Genomic DNA, 16,641 nt, shown 5'->3' with positions numbered 1-16,641 from the left:
ACTGGTAAGTTATGTTGCTTGTGGTTCCCCCATCACAAACCTTTTTCACATGATGAACACAAAAGACACAACCAGTGGCACATTTTTATTCATACACAGAAAACACACACACACCAAAACATTTTTTTTCCTGTTTTATTCTTTTTTTTTTTTACTCCTTTTTTTTTACTCGCTCCTCTAAGTAAATAAAAAAAAAAAAATTACAGTAAGATGTGTGTGACCAACAAATGACAGTAAAAGAGCACACACAAACCTTATTCTAATATTCGAATTGTATTGGAATGGTAAAGAGTGTTGGGACGTGACAGGAGGGCCTCCACTCAAGGATACAATATGATGAACTCGTCTAAGAATGTTCCACATATGGTTGAAATACCATCATTGGCCTAGAAAGATAACATTCTGGGAGTCAAGACTATAAAGGAGAAAGGATGCCCTCCCTTCACTGTCACACTCTGTGTCACTCTGTGTGACTGTACGACTGCTGGCCTTTTCTTGCAAGAAAATAAACCTCATCAAAGACTATTGGAAATGTTTGTCTCTTATTCAGTGATAGAATTTTGTTTGCCACCACACCTCCATGAAGGTTCTCGAGGCGACGGTAAAGCGACTCAAATTTGGCCTTACTCGTATCCGAGCCTCCCTCATAGTCATATCATTGACAAAGACATGGGCAACTAGAGAAGCTTGAATTTCATTTGAGACTGCTTGTCTTCTTGTCCTTGCCCTTCCTCCTCCTCATTCTTATCCCTCTTCCTTCATGTCTTTCTGGATCCATTGTTCCAAAACTCAATAAACTGATTTGGGCCCTTTTATCTATCTATTGAAGGATCTGATTGATGTGTGTTAAATTTTGACTCTTAGTGTTTCCACCTGGGTAATTGTGTGCTAAATGAGCTGAAGCTGTTCTGACTTGAGTGAACAATATTGAATGCTAGTGCTTTCTAAATGACAACATGGTGTAGGCAATGAGAAATGAAGGGATTTGTGTGTAGAGTTTTGCAGTGACAGTTCAACAAATCTGACTCATGTGTCAAAACAGGGAATAGTGTTTATAGTTTGGTGAAATGGGTGTGCTTTTAGATAAATGGCGTTATGGTTTTGAAATTTTAGTTCAAAAGCCTGGTTATAGTGTTTAAGCAATCGAGAAAAACTGTAACTTGAATAGCTCGAATGAGGACAAGTTATTTTTTACATCTATTGCTTGAACTGCTTACAAGGTAAATAGCCGGTGTAATGTTCCACTCATAACAGGACTGCCCTTTTGAGATTGGATAAGCTGAAGTATTATAACCTGTAACCTTTTGATATTTTGCTACAAATATTAATCATTGTGTAACCAGTATTTTTATGTTTTGCTCAAATAAATTTTTATTTTATAAAGACAAATACTGTTCAGTTTTACTTCAGCTTACAAAGACAGTTCTATTAGTAATAGAAAGAGCATTATAGTATATCTTGCAAGACCAAGGACAACGAAGGATCAAGGAAAGATTCTGCTGGAGGGTAAGCATGAATTTGATCAATAGGTCTAGTTGTCAATGATTATTATTGCTTCACGAAGGTGTAGGGACACACCTAGATTTACTGGTATAGGCTAAACAAGCTAGTGAGGATTTAATCCTATTCTGATCATCGGCCAGTCGTTGATTCTCAACAGTGTTGGGGGATGGTGTTTTGTAGCTGGTGATGGCTTTCAGGCCTTTCCACACTGATGCAGGGTCGTTAGCTGAAAACTGGCTTTTCAGCTTTTCAGAGAAGCTCCTCTTAGCTTCTCTGATCTCCTTTGTCAGTGTGTATTTGGCCTGTTTGTACAAGGCTCTGTCCCCACTCCTGTAGGCATCCTCTTTGGCCTGACGAAGATGTTTTAGTTTTGCAGTGAACCATGGCTTATCGTTGTTATATGTTAAAAAAGTCCTAGTGGGGACACACATGTCCTCACAGAAGCTGATGTAAGATGTCACAGTGTCAGTGAGCTCATCCAGATCAGTGGCTGCAGCCTCAAAAACACTCCAATCAGCGCAGTCAAAACAACCTTAATTTTCCAACACTAATTTTCAAAATACAATAATAAAAAAACACAATACACCATGTCTTCCAAAACATTAACAAATGTTCTCTTCCAACAGGAACATTTAGTCAATCATAGCACAATGTCATAAAAAACACTAACATCAGATGGAATTACAGAAACTGCATTATTTTATATGTGTCAGGTCAGCCCTTATAAAACAGACAGTATATTGTATTGATCATAGATTGTGTTTTGCACTGCATGTTTCTTTTGAAGCCTCTCTACATTTTGTTTTGTTTGTAATGTAAATGCATGCATGCATGCATTTATTTATTTATTTATATTTTTTTGCAGCATCAGAAATTCAATACAATAAAATAAATTACCCTTCTTGGAGTAGCTTTATAGAATGTATGGTTTATGAAAAAAAGAAGACAGAGACAGAATTGCTGCAGTAACGGTTTTAGTTGCAACAGGACATTTCTGCAAGATAACAAAAATATGCAATATAGCTGCCATTTACAGTATTACTGTATGTGAAAATACAAAATATACAAACAGAAAAGGCCATCTTCTAATCTGCCCGGTCTTCTGCATTTGTCCACATGTTCTCATCCACATCACACCTGATATCTTCCCTGGCAAGGCATCTTGGGAAGAATCTTTTACAGTAACATGCCTTATCCACCCCTGGAAGTGTTCAGCTGTGTTGTCTTGGTATGCAGCATCTTTTGCATACAGGAGGGACATTTGGTCCTGTGGATGATGGTCAAAAACCTTTCATCTCCAGGCTGAGAAAACTCCTCAATGGGGTTGAGGAAAGGGAAGGAAAATGGGGCAAGGAAAATGGACATCATCCTCTGATGGGCGTCAAACTAGGCTGTGACTAGACGGGAATGGTGGAATGCCACATTGTCCCATATTTGCATAACTTCAATGAGCTGTTTCTCACTAGCAATGGAATAATGTGAAACTACAAAATATACAGACAGAAAAAGCACCAGAAGAATAAAAAAGAGTCGTCTTCTAATGATCTATTTGCATAATTCAATCAGCTGTTTCTCAGTAAGAATAGAATAAAATACAGGGGATATATTTGTGTTTCAATTCACAATATAAACAGCTGTTTACCTTGACTTTACTGTAAGGTTAGGTTTAGAACATGGTGTTATCTGTTCTGACATACAGTGTTAAAGCATTGGTAAATTTGGCAGTAAAAATCCATTGTTTTGGTCTTGTTTGAGCTTGTGTGTAAAAGAAGTTCAAGCATTTTAAATTTGTGTTAATTGTATGCATTTTGTGTTAAAGCAACAAGAAATGTGTTAATAGTATAGTTTACACAGACGGATGTAGTGCTAACTGTGTTAAGAGTTTTGGAAAATTGTTAAAAGTATTGAAAAATCTGTCATAGCAATCGTAAAAAACTGTAACACACATACATTTATGTCTCCAACAAGAGAAATTAAGTGTTCTCCTCTGAACAATTAAATAAAGGTTTAAATTATAAAAAAAAGAAAAATAAAAAAAATAAAAAAGAAAAGAAAAGAATTGTCAGGAAACAATTTGGAGAAACTGGCGGTCAGATGCACACATCCTGTGTGAAAATATAACTTCAGGTTCAGGGTGAAAAAGACATTATTGTGTGTGTGAACTGCCAAATGAAATTATGTAGAGAGTTAGTAATGAGATGCATAGAAAGATAGTCAGAAATCTGATCAAATGTACAATTTTAAAAAAAAAAAAAAGGAAAAACGTAAGTATTACAAAGTATTACATTGCTACAGGAAACAGGAAATGCAGATATTTGCGTAAGATTAGGGCGAGTGCAAGCTGGCACCTCACTTACACTGACTGCATAAGAAGAAGCATTACTGTATGTAGCTCTTTTAGGCACTTCCTGTAATCTGAGAGCAGAGCACACACATCTCAACAAGCAGGAAGAGGAAAGCGGTGCTTCAGAACCACAATACACTTTCCGTTTCCTAGACTCGTCTGCAAAGACGAAGGATAGGGTAAGCTTTACCTTTGATTGTACATTCTGATCAACAGAATTCCAAGATTATATTGTAGAGAGTAATGTATTTAGTGTTTTTTTTCTCTGCAAGAAATAGTAAAATTAGAAAACAGTCCCGTACTGTTCATTGCTGTCAAGTAAAAATAGGGGGTACCAGGATGCCAACCAGTCACCATAGAGTGGGCCGTGATGGAGCATAGCAAGCACGGATGCGGTGCACTGAATTTGAGAATAACTCACCCCACCCGGGTAGGCATGGTGATTATCTGCACCATAGGATTAGGGAAGTACGATAGTGACCAGAATAAGTTAGCCCTGAGATAATATATTCCCCTATTTGAGGGGAATCAAATCAGTTGAGTGACCTAGACAGAGTTACATGTTTGAGGTCGAAAACACCCAGAGGGGTGATGCAGCACACATGACTCTTGAAGTTTGATAAAGCAACTCAAAAAAATGTGAACATGTACAGAAAACATGCAATCAAGCTTAAATTAAATGTATTATTTCTACACACTTAAATAAACAGAGAATCTGGAGATGCACATAGACGAAACAAGAGGTCATATTGTGTCACAGTACATTCTCATTTACCTAGACATGTTCTGAATCCTTTACCTTTGTCTTTGAAGCCTAGTCTTTAGATTTTCATCTCCACAAATAGAACTTTGTGCCCATTTGCTTTCACTTCTTGTGCTTTTTACTTTCATTATTCCTGAAATCTGTATTTTGGTGGACTAAAGCTCAGTATAAATAAAAATATAATAATAATTATGATGAATTTTTAGTACAATTTGAGGTCAAATAAAACTTCAGACTCAGATGATTATTATTTTTTTTTAAATCTTTTCCTTGCTAAACAGCAAGAAGTCCACAGCCAAAAGTCTGAACAGGCAGATCTAACGTTCAGAGTTCAGAGCTCAACTGTATCGCTGAATCGACAGCAGTGTCTTGTTCCACAGACATTAACCTGAGAAATAAAAGGTAACATTTTTCTCAAATTATTTTATGGTTCTTAAATTTTGCTAAAATTTGAAAACCTTGCTGTTAGTTACTGCATTTTTTGGGGGTTAATTTAGGGTTAAGTTTCGTTAACTATGGTGCGTCTGTAATAAAATAAATAGATAAATAAATATAAGCTAAAAAAATGACATTGATAATGAAACAATGTTGAAGCAAAACGTTTTACAGTCATCAGGTCTCCCTTTTAGTTGTAAGTTGAATAAAGAATCCTTGTAGTATGATTGGATAAAATCTATAAATGTGGACTAAATAATGTTCCATTTCTGCTATAAAAAGAAGCATAACAATGGGGTACATAAAGTTGGTTAATACGTCTAGACCATGTGCTTGATCCCAGTGTTTTTTCCCCTCCAGGTCTTTCCATCGACCTCACAATGGCTAGCCAAGGTATAAAAGTTTCTCAAATAAATTAAAAAAATTGTGTATTTGCTTTACAGTCAGTGATTGAGGAAATATAATGATTGAAATTAATTATCTCGTAGGTACTAAAAGAAAGCGTGATCAAGAATCGTCTGACTCAAGCATAGAGTCACCGCTGACAGGCAAGTAAAATCTGAATCTGTTTACACTTAATCTGGAACTGCCAGAGTAACAAATCACTTGGTTGCCTAGATGGTCTGCCCAATTTTTCTTTTTTGCTTTAAATAATCTGTATTGTGCTTCTCTTCTTCATTGTACAGATATGGAGATCATGTTGAAGGCAAAGCAAATCATGAAAACAGTCACTGATAACTTAGTCCACACAATCATAATGCACAGAGACATCATGTCAAAGATAAATAAAATGAATAATGTCAGCAGTAAAAAGGCAACCATTGGGATTTTTGGAAAATCAGGTGAAGGGAAGAGCTCCCTATTAAGTGCAGTCCTGGGGAAAAAGGATCTACTGCCATCTGGTTGTTTTGGTGCCTGTACAGCCGTTGTTACTCAGGTGGAAGCCAATGTGACTGACTCAAACTACATAGCAGAGATTGAACTCTACTCTAAAGAGGTTTCCTTATTTGTTTTCATTTTACTATGCTTTACGATGATAGTTCTTTATAAATATGTAAATAAATCAGACAGGAAGAAAAAAAAAGCCTTATTTTCTATATTGCCCCTCTGCAGGAGTGGGAGAAAGAGCTTGGAGATCTTTTCAGAGTTTTGTCGGATGAAAGTGAGGACAGGAATGATGACTTGTTTGAAATTGCTGTAGAAAAGATCACTGCGCTGTATGGAGATGATGCAGAAAAGAAAACATTAGAAGAGCTCAAGAACAATGACAAATTTGCTGAGATTGAAACCTTTTTGTCTATCAATAAGAAAACCATCTCAAACAATGATGTAAGTTAGTAAACTAAATATGTTAAAGGGTTAGGTCACCCAAAAATGAAAATTCTGTCAGTATTACTCACTCTCATGTTGTTCCAACCCGCAAGACTTTCGTTCATCTTCGGAACACAAATTAAGATATTTTTGATGAAATATGAGAGCAGGCTCACTCCTCCATAGGCTTCTATGTAATCGATATCTGCCATCCCAGAAAAGTTAGTAAAGACATCATTAAAATAGTCCAAGTGACTACAGTGGCTCAATCTTAAGTTTATCGATTGATTATTGAAATTATTGATTGATTTATCAAGCGACGAGAATACTTTTTGTGCACAAAAAAACTTTATTCACTATTAATTTTCTTCTGTGTGAGCCTACATTCTGACGTACAACCCAGAAGCGCAGCGCTGTTACACCAACTCACTCAGAGGCCCACACAGAAGAAAATGAATAGTTAAATAAAGTTTTTTTGCGCACAAAAAGTATTCTCGTCGCTTGATAAACTTAAGGTTGAGCCACTGTAGTCACTTGGACTATTTTAACAATTTGTTTTCTAACTTTTCTGGGATGGCAGACAACGATTACCTAGCAGAAGGAGTGAGCCAGCTCTCAGATTTCATCAAAAATATCTTAATTTGTGATCTGAAGATAAACAAAAGTCTTACAGGGTTGGAACAACATGAGGGTGAGTAATTACTGACAGAATTTTCATTTTTGGGTGAACTAACCCTTTAATGCCTGATGGTTAATAACACTGAAAGTAGGCTACTGTATTATGGATTTGTAAATTAATATCCAACATTACTTATTTTCTCAACAGGTCTCCAAATTTGCCAATGATGTTGCATCTTACATTCTACACAGTGAGGCCAGTCCTGGTGGCTGGTACTGGCCACTTGTGAAGAGTGTGACCTTTAAGGTTCCAGATCATCATGGACTCCTGGAAAACATTGTGCTTGTTGATATTCCTGGCACTGGAGACTGCAACAAGTTAAGAGATGACAAGTGGAAATCTGTACGTATATTACTGCACTCTTTTCCAGTGAACGTTTGGAATAATATATACACAGTATTGTGGAAAGTTATTTTTAAAGGGGTCACAAGTGTCTGAAAAAAGTGGATGGTTTATTTTAATGTTGTCCTGGAGCGAATTATATGGAGCATTTTGTTTCGTAAATGAGGCACAGAGTAATTAAGAGTTTGCAAAGAAACTTTTGTTAAAAGATGAAGCTGCCAACTGTAATTGGATCTCACAGCAGCTGCATCACAAACTGCAAGTAAATGATTTCATAATGCTTTGTCTGTACTGTAAAAAAGTTGTTGAATGGATGTTTCCAAAACACTACTAAAAGCATGTCATCTAACTCACTATTTCCTATCTTGTAGAAACTGACAGAGTGCTCTTTTGTGTGGATTGTGAGTGCTATAAATCGAGCAAGCACTGACAAAGACCCCTGGGGGATTTTAAAGCATTGCATTGAGGAACTGGGACCAGGAGGAGAATGCAAAAGCATCAACTTCATCTGTACAAAGACTGATGATATCAATCCACCAGCCTATATAAGGTTAGAATTAGTATCTCTTTGCCCTTAAGGTGCACTAATTTTTAATGGCAGATGTCACTGAAGTAGGTTTCAAAGATGAATCAACTTGTCTCTGTGTGTCAACAGCGTAGAGAGAACCATAGTGTGGGCCATTTTTGAGCCAGTCAGGAATTGTGTTAATCATTTAGCTTGTTCAGTTTTCTTGACATGTTTTGGAGCAGAGGTGTCGAATTCTGCCCCAGGAGGGCCACTGTCCTGAAGAGTTTAGCTCCAACCCCAATAAAACACACCTGAACCAGCTGATCAAGATGTTACTAGGCATACTAGAAACTTCCAGGCCAGTATGTTGAGACAAGTTGAAGCTAAACCCTGCAGGATAGTGGCCCACAGGACAGAGTTTGGACACTCCTGTTTTGGAGAATGGTTGAGTGGCTGGATGGTGGACTAATTCAGTATGTCAAGAGTTAGCAAAATGTTACAAACAGCACCCCTTATACAACTTCTTTTTGTCACAGCTATTTTATACAAAAAAAAAAAAACAAAAAAAAAAAACAACTACCAGATTTTCAATAAAAACCACTTTGTGTCTTTTCAATTTTTCTTTTTAGATCTACACGGCTTCTTATCTCAGAAGACGAGGTTTGGAAAATCTTAAACTCTATAGCATATATTTCTTCTTTATAAAAGTTGAAATATATTATTTATATCAAGTAAAACAAATACCTTTAGAAAGTTCTGAAAATAAGCTAATTTTTTAAATTGCCATTTCATAGTCAACCTTGAGTGTAAGTACAGTGTTCCAGCTCAAGCTGATGTAAAAAGTTGTTTTTACATATACAGCTAGTTTGAGTACATTAAGTAATGATATACAGCTTGTATAATCAACCATTGTATTAAATTTCACACTGGTATTATACATTACATTAATATATTATTGTTTTTATCATTCTCATAAGGATAAGAAAAAAGTGTGCATACTTCATAGAAATAAAAATGCCAAGACAAGAGTTAAAGAAAAGTTTGAAAATTCTGAAATCAAGGTAGTTTCTTAAATTTTACATTTTTTAATAAGTTCTAGTAATATGTGATATAATATTATTTATTTATTATTGTTATTTTTTGTATTTTTTTTTTTTCATAGAAAAGATTCAGCACTGATGATAATTTTCTTAATGTCTTCACTGTAAGTTCCAATGCCTTCTTTGAGCATAATTTAAGTCTGGAACGTAGTGAAACAGGTAAACTATCCTGTTTACCAAACTACTACATTATTCATGTTAAAAAAAATCCATAAATGAACTAAACGTCAAATTGTAGTTAAAGGACTGATCAAAGTCATACCCTTCTGTAGAAATCCCAAAGCTACAGGATGATCTGAGGATTCTTAACAAGAACATAAACAGAGATCTGACCAGTGATTATGTCAATAAAGCAAAGGGAGTTTTGTCCTTGATCCAAAGTGTCCAGCAGGATAGAGACAAGAAAACGGTACGAGTCTGAACTGCTGATATACATGTGTGTCTTCAGAATGCAGCCAATATACATTATCCTGTAATTCACTGCTGTTGTGTGAATGTGTTTCAGGATGATACAAAAGTCAAAGTCTACAACGAATTAGAGAAGAACCTAAAGAAGGCACTGAATGAAATGGACAGTCGTTTTGACACCATTTATAGAGATCTGGCGCAGTTTCTCTCAAAGGGAGTGGACGAATCAGTGCAATTATGCGTTGCTTCCACAAAAGCAATTATATCCCCTGTAAGTGTGATTGTAATGTGCAAAGTGAATCAGAATTTTCTTGCCCTTTTAACGGCTTTGTTATTTTTGTTTTTGTCAGAATATGGATAAAAGAGGATTCCATAAAATCCTTCAAGCTTTGTGCAAGAACGACGGATGCTACTGGTCAAAAAATTGGGATGTAATCATAGATCTGAACAGGCAATTGGCCAAACACTTGCAAGAATATATTAATGAATATTTCAATCTGATTTTCCCGTAAGTTCTATTTTTTTTTTTTTTTCATTTAACCTGGTAACTGTCACCCCCCATTTTGAGCACCGATGTGAAAATTCTGAACTTAAATGGTTATAAGTCATGAATGCATTGGAATACAGACCTAGCTCACCTTTAAAGGTGCATTGTGTAATATTTAGGAGGATCTGTTGACAGAAATGCAATATCATATACATAATTATGTTTTCAGTGGTGTATAAAGACCTTACATAATGAACCGTTATGTTTTTATTACCTTAGAATGAGCCATTTCTATCTACACCGCAGTCCCCTTACATTGAAACCATGTTTCTACAGTGGCCCTAAACGGAGAAACGCATTTCATTACTATGTTGTTCTTTGTGCAAAGAAGCAAGCTAAAGTCAGCGAATAAAACACTGACACAATGATGAACAAGTAACAATAATATTTGCAATAATAGTTTTACTGAATAATTAAGTAAACCTAATTTCTTAATTTATCTTTGTAAAGAAACCTCATTGCTTAACTGGCTACTTTCTGCTGTCTCAGATGACAACATATTTTCCTGTCGCCCACTGTAACTTCTTTTGGTTGCAATTCACAACCTCACCGCTAAAAATTACACAGTGCACCTTTAAGAAGACACTCAGCAGATTATTGGGGAAGTGAAGAGCATTGAAGAGCATTGTTTTTTCCTGATTGCAAATGTGACACTGATTTATACAACAGTTGAATAAACAAGAAGTTAATATGGAGGTTTAAACACAAATTTATAAATATTGTTCTTTTTGTTCCATTTTGCTAATGAGCCACAGCAGGGTTTATACTGGTTATCCTTGTATTAGATTATATCATTACAACAATATTCTGTAAACAGTTTTTAAATGAAACTATTTTGTTTTCTCTTGGCTTCAGTCTGACTGGAACAACAGGGAAGTCAGTGCAAGAACAGATTGACAAGTTCAGTATCATCCAGAGTGACTCTGCTTCTCCTGGATCTCCCATATTACATCACATTCAGAACTTCATCAAAACAGAGGTGAGTTCATTTGTCCTCCTGTGGTCACTCAAGGGTCTTAATGCGACCCTGGGTTAGTCTTTACTCCCTCTGAAGTCAATTTCCTCAATCCTCATTACTGAAGTAAGAAGGGACATAAAAAAAAACCTTTATAGTTTTATGGTGTTTTGACACTCTTCTGACTTTGTGTTTTCCCCCTATTTTAAAAGGAAACAAATCTGAAGGCATCGCTCAAAAGAGACATTGTTGATACAAAGAAGCACATCTACTCATCAATCCAAACAACCATTGAGAAGGAAATGTCTTCTTGCTATGAACGTAAGCGAGCTTTAAAAGTTACATTAAATCTGTCACGTTAGATACAAACAAAACCGAGGACTCAATTGCAGCCAAAACAAGAAGAACTTTAATAAAAAACACAATAACAAAAATACCCACGAGGGGGAAAAATACAAGAAACTCTGAAACAGAACTGGGACTGGAAACAGAACACCAAACATAGACAACGTAACCACACAAGACTACAGACACAAGGAGACTAAATAGGGGAGCAAACAAAGGAGGGTAACGAACACAACAGGTGGGGCAAATTAACCAATAACTAGCTAACAAGACGGGCGGGACTAATGGTGCCTTCACGTGCTATGGTAATTATGGTAAATACCAAAAGCCGACATGGAAAATGCACATGAACACCCCCTCATGTGGTATTTTCCACTGGGCAACTCGTAGAATATTTTGATGCACGAGTTGCCGAGATGAGATAACCTTTGACCTTTTCAAAATGGCGGAGAGCAACGCAAGAGTCGTGAATACTGTTAGCGGATAGTTTTTGTAGCCTATACAATGTTGTGTCATTAACGATTGTAATATAATGCGTTAACACTCAATTTTCAACTTCGCCGCAATTTCCTTGGTTCATATTTAATCATTTTATGTCATGTTTTATTTTTTTTTAATTATTAATTATGTTTTAATAATCAGAATTAGAGCACCACATTTACGTTTTTTTTTGTTTTTGTTTTTTTTGTAAAGATAAAAAAGATACTCTACTGAGACCTTGCGGGTACTACATTACGACAACAAAAGCACTTGAACACAACACACTGGTAAATACCAGTTCACAAGTGGAAAATATCATCTTTTCCAGAGCACGTGAAGGCAGCATAACAATGAACATGAGCACCTGACTTAACATAACCAACACCCAAGTGCAAAACAAGACAGGACAGACATGTGACAAAAGCACTGCAAAACAATTATTCTAATCACTAGGTCATTGTATATACAGTAAAAGGGAGCATTTGGAAACAATCACTACTAGAAACACAAAGCCATGATAAAAAAGAGAAACAAACGGTAACAAAAGATGTGACTAGTTGGAACACATCAACATTTCCACTTTCCCCATCACAAAAAAGATACATTTTATTATTATCACTATATTTTAATGTTAAAGACATTTTTTTTAATTAAATAGTTTTTTTTTTTACATTAAAACTTTCAGTACTGATCTGTTGAATAACTGACTGATCACCAGGCTACTTGCATATGAATGTAACCTGCAGAAATTGTCACTGAAAAAGTCTGTCTGGAACACGTAAATACAGACAAGTGGAGTGACAGTGCAGGTGCAGGGACCAACAACTGAACTGACAAAGAGGAAGAATCGCTGAAGAGCAAAGATAGGGTGGATAGCCCGCGGGATGCCTCTACCTCCCAAATCACCTGTGGTGGTGGGAAGACATTTTGGCAAGACAGATCTATTTATCCCTGCATTAGTGGCTGCAATGAGCCTGTTTTGCATTGCACAATTTATTTATTGCCCACACTAGCCTGCTACCCATCGGTGCGAAACATAGATACAGCTACACATATATCTATGGGCGCGAAAGTTTGTTCCGCTAATATTAATATGCCTTTATAGTCACACAAACACACACACATGCGCGCGCAGTCACTCTCAAAATCTCATTTGCGGGCGTCAAGGAGCCGCTATCAATATGTGGGAGACTCTCGGAACTTCCGGGACAGTTGTGATGTCTGGATAAAGATATAAAAAGGCATAAAAAGGAAAATTTCCTCCCGTTTGGCGTGCCCCACCTGTCACGTCTCTATTCCCCACCAGTGGGGCACGCCCCACACTTTGAGAACCACTGCTCTAGAGGGATCACTCACAGGGACCAGGGCAGAGTGGCGTCTGTGTTTATTTTTCTCTGCTGCCCTCGAGGCGATCACCTCTCTCAACTCCGATCTCCCCTAGGCAGCCGTGATTAAGGGAACAATCCTTTTTTTAATGACGGGCTTGAGTGGCCACACTCACTTTTTGTTCCTCTCTCTAATACCTACCTGTCGGGCCTGGCTAATTTACGCCGTGGACACCTGGACAAGGGATCAGCTCCTTGAACGCTGCTGACTGATGCACTGTACTTTAGTCCTGATTTGTTTTTTTCTAAATCATGACTAAAGACTTCAACACACAAACCGGAACAGAGACATGCTGAACAAACATGTGGCTTCTGAAGACAAAGAAGGTGACGATGCACATTTCTGATTAATGGTCTTGGTGTATCACCATGTTCATATGTTCGGCCAATCAGATTGCCGTGTTTAGACACCGGCTCATGCAGGAGTGTTCCCATAATGTCAAGACATTACCCAGCGTCAAAGATCCACTTCTTGGGGAACCAAATATTTAAGTTTGCAAGGCATAAAACCGTGTACTTGATCAATAAATTCAAGAATGGAGACTATCCAGCACTGACCCAGTGTTGGCGGGCCATCCTCGATGTTGAGCTCTGATTTACTAAATCATTTAATAAACACATTCATAAGCCACCAATGCAAAATGGTACAATATTAGCAGTGTTAACAGTTTTATTGTAAACACATTTTCTTGTTCTAATGTGTCTTCATAAGAAAGACAACCATGTTTCTTATTTTAGAAGCCGCAGCAGTGACTGGAATCGGATCCATGAAGAAAAGGCAAGAACTGCTAATAACCACAGTCGATAAGATAAAACATGACATGTTCAACAAGGCAAAAATTCAAATGCTTCAAAATTTCGACAATTTAAAGGTACTGATATCATATTTATTAAGAAAATCATATATCTATAGTTGTACAGTGACTAAAGTCAAGCATAATCTTCTCTTGTTTCTGTGTAAAGCTGCACATAAAGGATACTCTTGAATCAGGACTAAAGAGATCAATGAAACTCTCACTGTCAAAAACCAGCAATATCAAATTGATGGGTAAAAAAGAATGTCATCCTATTTTACCACATAAACAAGAGTTTAAAGTAAACAAATAATATTTTGCGATGTGAAGTGTTGACTAATTAATCTTGATCACTCTCTGATATGTGTCTTTAGATGTCTCAAGAGAGATCGAACAGCTGGAGAGACTTGCAGAGCAACTGTCAAACTTAGGTCATCAAGAAACAAGAGGCCCAAAAGGTCAAGAATTAACAGATGAACACATGAACACATGTAACACATTTCAGTAAATGTTTTCATTAGTTTTACATTATATAGATCTTATTGCTTTACTCACATTAATGTGTTGGTATTGGTAGTGGTTTTAAAATGGTTCACTTTCATCAAATTTCTCTGAACCTTGGGCTTTATTTTAGGTGAAAACTGCATGATACACAAACTGTGTATTGATTTATTGTCCTTGTTTATTACCACTTTTTTTTATTATTGTGGCAGCTTACAACAAGAAATGGAAATGCCATTTAAATGCTTAGTGCAGCTGTCCCATTTTCTAGAACCTTTATTGGTGATGCATTTAGATTGGAATGAAGCAAGGGTCTTGAAGGGGGTGGATTGGAATCCACTTCTGCTTCAATGTATATGTAATGAGTGATTATAATCAAGATATTAATCAATATGTTTCCTTCTAAATATCAAAATGACTTCTCTGGAGATTTTACTTTGCTATAGAATGAAATGTGAAATGTTCTTTTCATGTATTCTTTAATTTCATGTATTCAGATATGTATTTGATATCTGAATGCAGTAAAAGTGCTTGCTTATTTAGCCTGGCTTCCAGAAATGAAATAGGGACTTGTTTTGTATTTGAGAAAGGTCTTCAACGTGTTAAAAACATATAGGGGTCATTGAAGCCAATAGTTTAAGGGACCATTTCTTTGTTAAAGCCTTACTTTCCAGTTAGACTAAAGTGTAGCTCTCCTTGAGAGAAAGAACGCATTATCTTGATGTTTTGAGAGGACTCTCCTGTTTATAGTTAGAGCCTGGCCAAATCCAACCTTGGAAAAGCTGTGTCGGTGTGTGTGTTAGTCCTTTTGCTTACAGGTCAAAGGACAATTCCGGCGCAAAATGAAGCTAGGGGTTAATAACACATGGGTAACGAGTCGACCGTTCTCTGGGATGTGTTTTCATGCTAATCGAATGCACCCAGTTTTATCTCGAACCACAGATTAGCTTATAACGCTAGTATATAAGGCATAGAGTATGTAAAAAATCGCTAGTTAATACCACTAACAAGGCTCAAAATAGCCCCACACTAACACGGTAGCATAATGAGGGTCCCTACATGCAAACCGAAGAATTGAGAACTTTGTAAGTGAACAGACAGTTTAATAAGAAGATACTTTATAAAGACAGCACTTCAGGTATAGAGGCAGGAGCCATCTTTGGAAAACAGTCTCGACCAGTCGAACCACGAACGCCGTGCTAAGTGAGCTGGTCAATAGGAATTACGTTTGTGAAATCTAATTACATGGAAATGCATGAATTATATCTGTTTATTAAAATATATGGGTGACTAACTAAGGGAAGAAGGGGCCCCATACTTTCAATATTTTTACCAAAAACATAGCTCAAGCATTTTCTTGGTTCGACTGGTTGAGACTGTTTTCCAAAGATGGCTCCTGCCTGTATAAGCGAAGTGTAACAGGCAAAGTATCTTCTTATTAAACTGTCTGTACACTTACAAAGTTCTCAATGCTTCGGTTTGCATGTAGGGACCCTCATTATGCTACCGTGTTAGTGTGGGGCTATTTTGAGCCTTGTTAGTAGTATTAACTAGTGATTTCTTTTTACTTACTCTATGCCCTATACACTAGCGTTATAAGCTAATCAGTGGTTCGAGATAAAACTGGGTACATTCGATAAGCATGAAAACACATCCCAGAGAACGGTCGACTCGGTACCCATGTGTTATTAACCCCTAGGTTCATTTTGCGCTGGAATTGTCCTTTAAGAAACCACTGGCATTATTGGAGATTGACTGAGTTGTTGTTCGGGACATGCTGGCGCCCAGCAACCCAAATCTGCGACCTGGAAGGTCACGACGTACGTAACTTCAGGGTCCGAGTGTCAGCTGCATAATCGATGGAGATATGCTTCAGTCTATCTGTATATGTGTGGATAATTACTATGTTTATCTATTTCTTAGCCAATCAGAAACTGCACCTCTAAGCAAGGACGTATCTTAGACCTTGGTGAAGGGTAAAATTGCTGTGATCTTTGTAACTGTAAGTGGGGCGGCCTACGAACTCCTGTGTGAGTTTTGAAGCTGACTTCTGCTGATGAAACTGCAAACTATCTTCAGTAAAACTTTTCTTCAGTTTATTATAATTCTGACTCTGGGTCTTCATTCATCATATCTGGTTCTGGGTCTTTGACTGTTACCCCCTAACAGTCTTCTTTCAAATTTGTTTTTTCAATTAAAATTTCTTTATCTTATTTAGCATAAAAGTAAATGCATTTCATC

General features: G+C 36.8%; 1 protein-coding gene across 6 annotated transcripts; it reads left to right on the top strand.

Moving 5' to 3' along the window:
• The first annotated feature begins 3,803 nt into the window (after positions 1-3,803).
• Positions 3,804-16,505, top strand: LOC307162792 (nuclear GTPase SLIP-GC-like). 6 transcript variants are annotated; one of them, XR_013821976.1, is made up of 20 exons: positions 3,804-4,026; positions 4,892-5,012; positions 5,406-5,438; positions 5,534-5,593; positions 5,732-6,042; positions 6,159-6,374; positions 7,183-7,377; positions 7,749-7,927; positions 8,515-8,545; positions 8,863-8,946; positions 9,048-9,144; positions 9,258-9,394; positions 9,491-9,664; positions 9,744-9,901; positions 10,796-10,919; positions 11,108-11,216; positions 13,844-13,977; positions 14,069-14,153; positions 14,274-15,155; positions 16,060-16,505. XR_013821976.1 is itself a non-coding variant. In XM_079878414.1 (19 exons), the coding sequence occupies exons 3-19, from the start codon at positions 5,426-5,428 to the stop codon at positions 14,405-14,407; spliced, it is 2,241 nt and encodes a 746-aa protein (XP_079734540.1). In that variant the 5' UTR covers positions 3,804-4,026; positions 4,892-5,012; positions 5,406-5,425; the 3' UTR covers positions 14,408-15,485. The 6 variants fall into 6 exon arrangements, 5 of the variants coding, with proteins under 5 accessions (XP_079734540.1, XP_079734542.1, XP_079734543.1 ...); XM_079878414.1 differs by lacking the exon at positions 16,060-16,505 and having other exon boundaries at positions 14,274-15,485; XM_079878416.1 differs by lacking the exons at positions 14,069-14,153; positions 14,274-15,155 and having other exon boundaries at positions 13,844-13,905.
• Positions 16,506-16,641: the final 136 nt, after the last annotated feature.

Source organism: Squalius cephalus (assembly GCF_949319135.1).
Source record: "Squalius cephalus genome assembly, chromosome: 8".
NCBI classification, from domain to species: domain Eukaryota; kingdom Metazoa; phylum Chordata; class Actinopteri; order Cypriniformes; family Leuciscidae; genus Squalius; species Squalius cephalus.
The sequence above is the reverse complement of the archived record's forward strand: the minus strand, read 5'-3'. Positions and strand labels throughout refer to the sequence as shown.

Coding starts and splice junctions, on each gene's coding strand:
- LOC307162792 (XM_079878414.1), top strand. Junction 10,920..11,107: donor AGAACTTCATCAAAACAGAG/GTGAGTTCATTT, acceptor CTATTTTAAAAG/GAAACAAATCTGAAGGCATC. Junction 14,154..14,273: donor CAGCAATATCAAATTGATGG/GTAAAAAAGAAT, acceptor ATGTGTCTTTAG/ATGTCTCAAGAGAGATCGAA.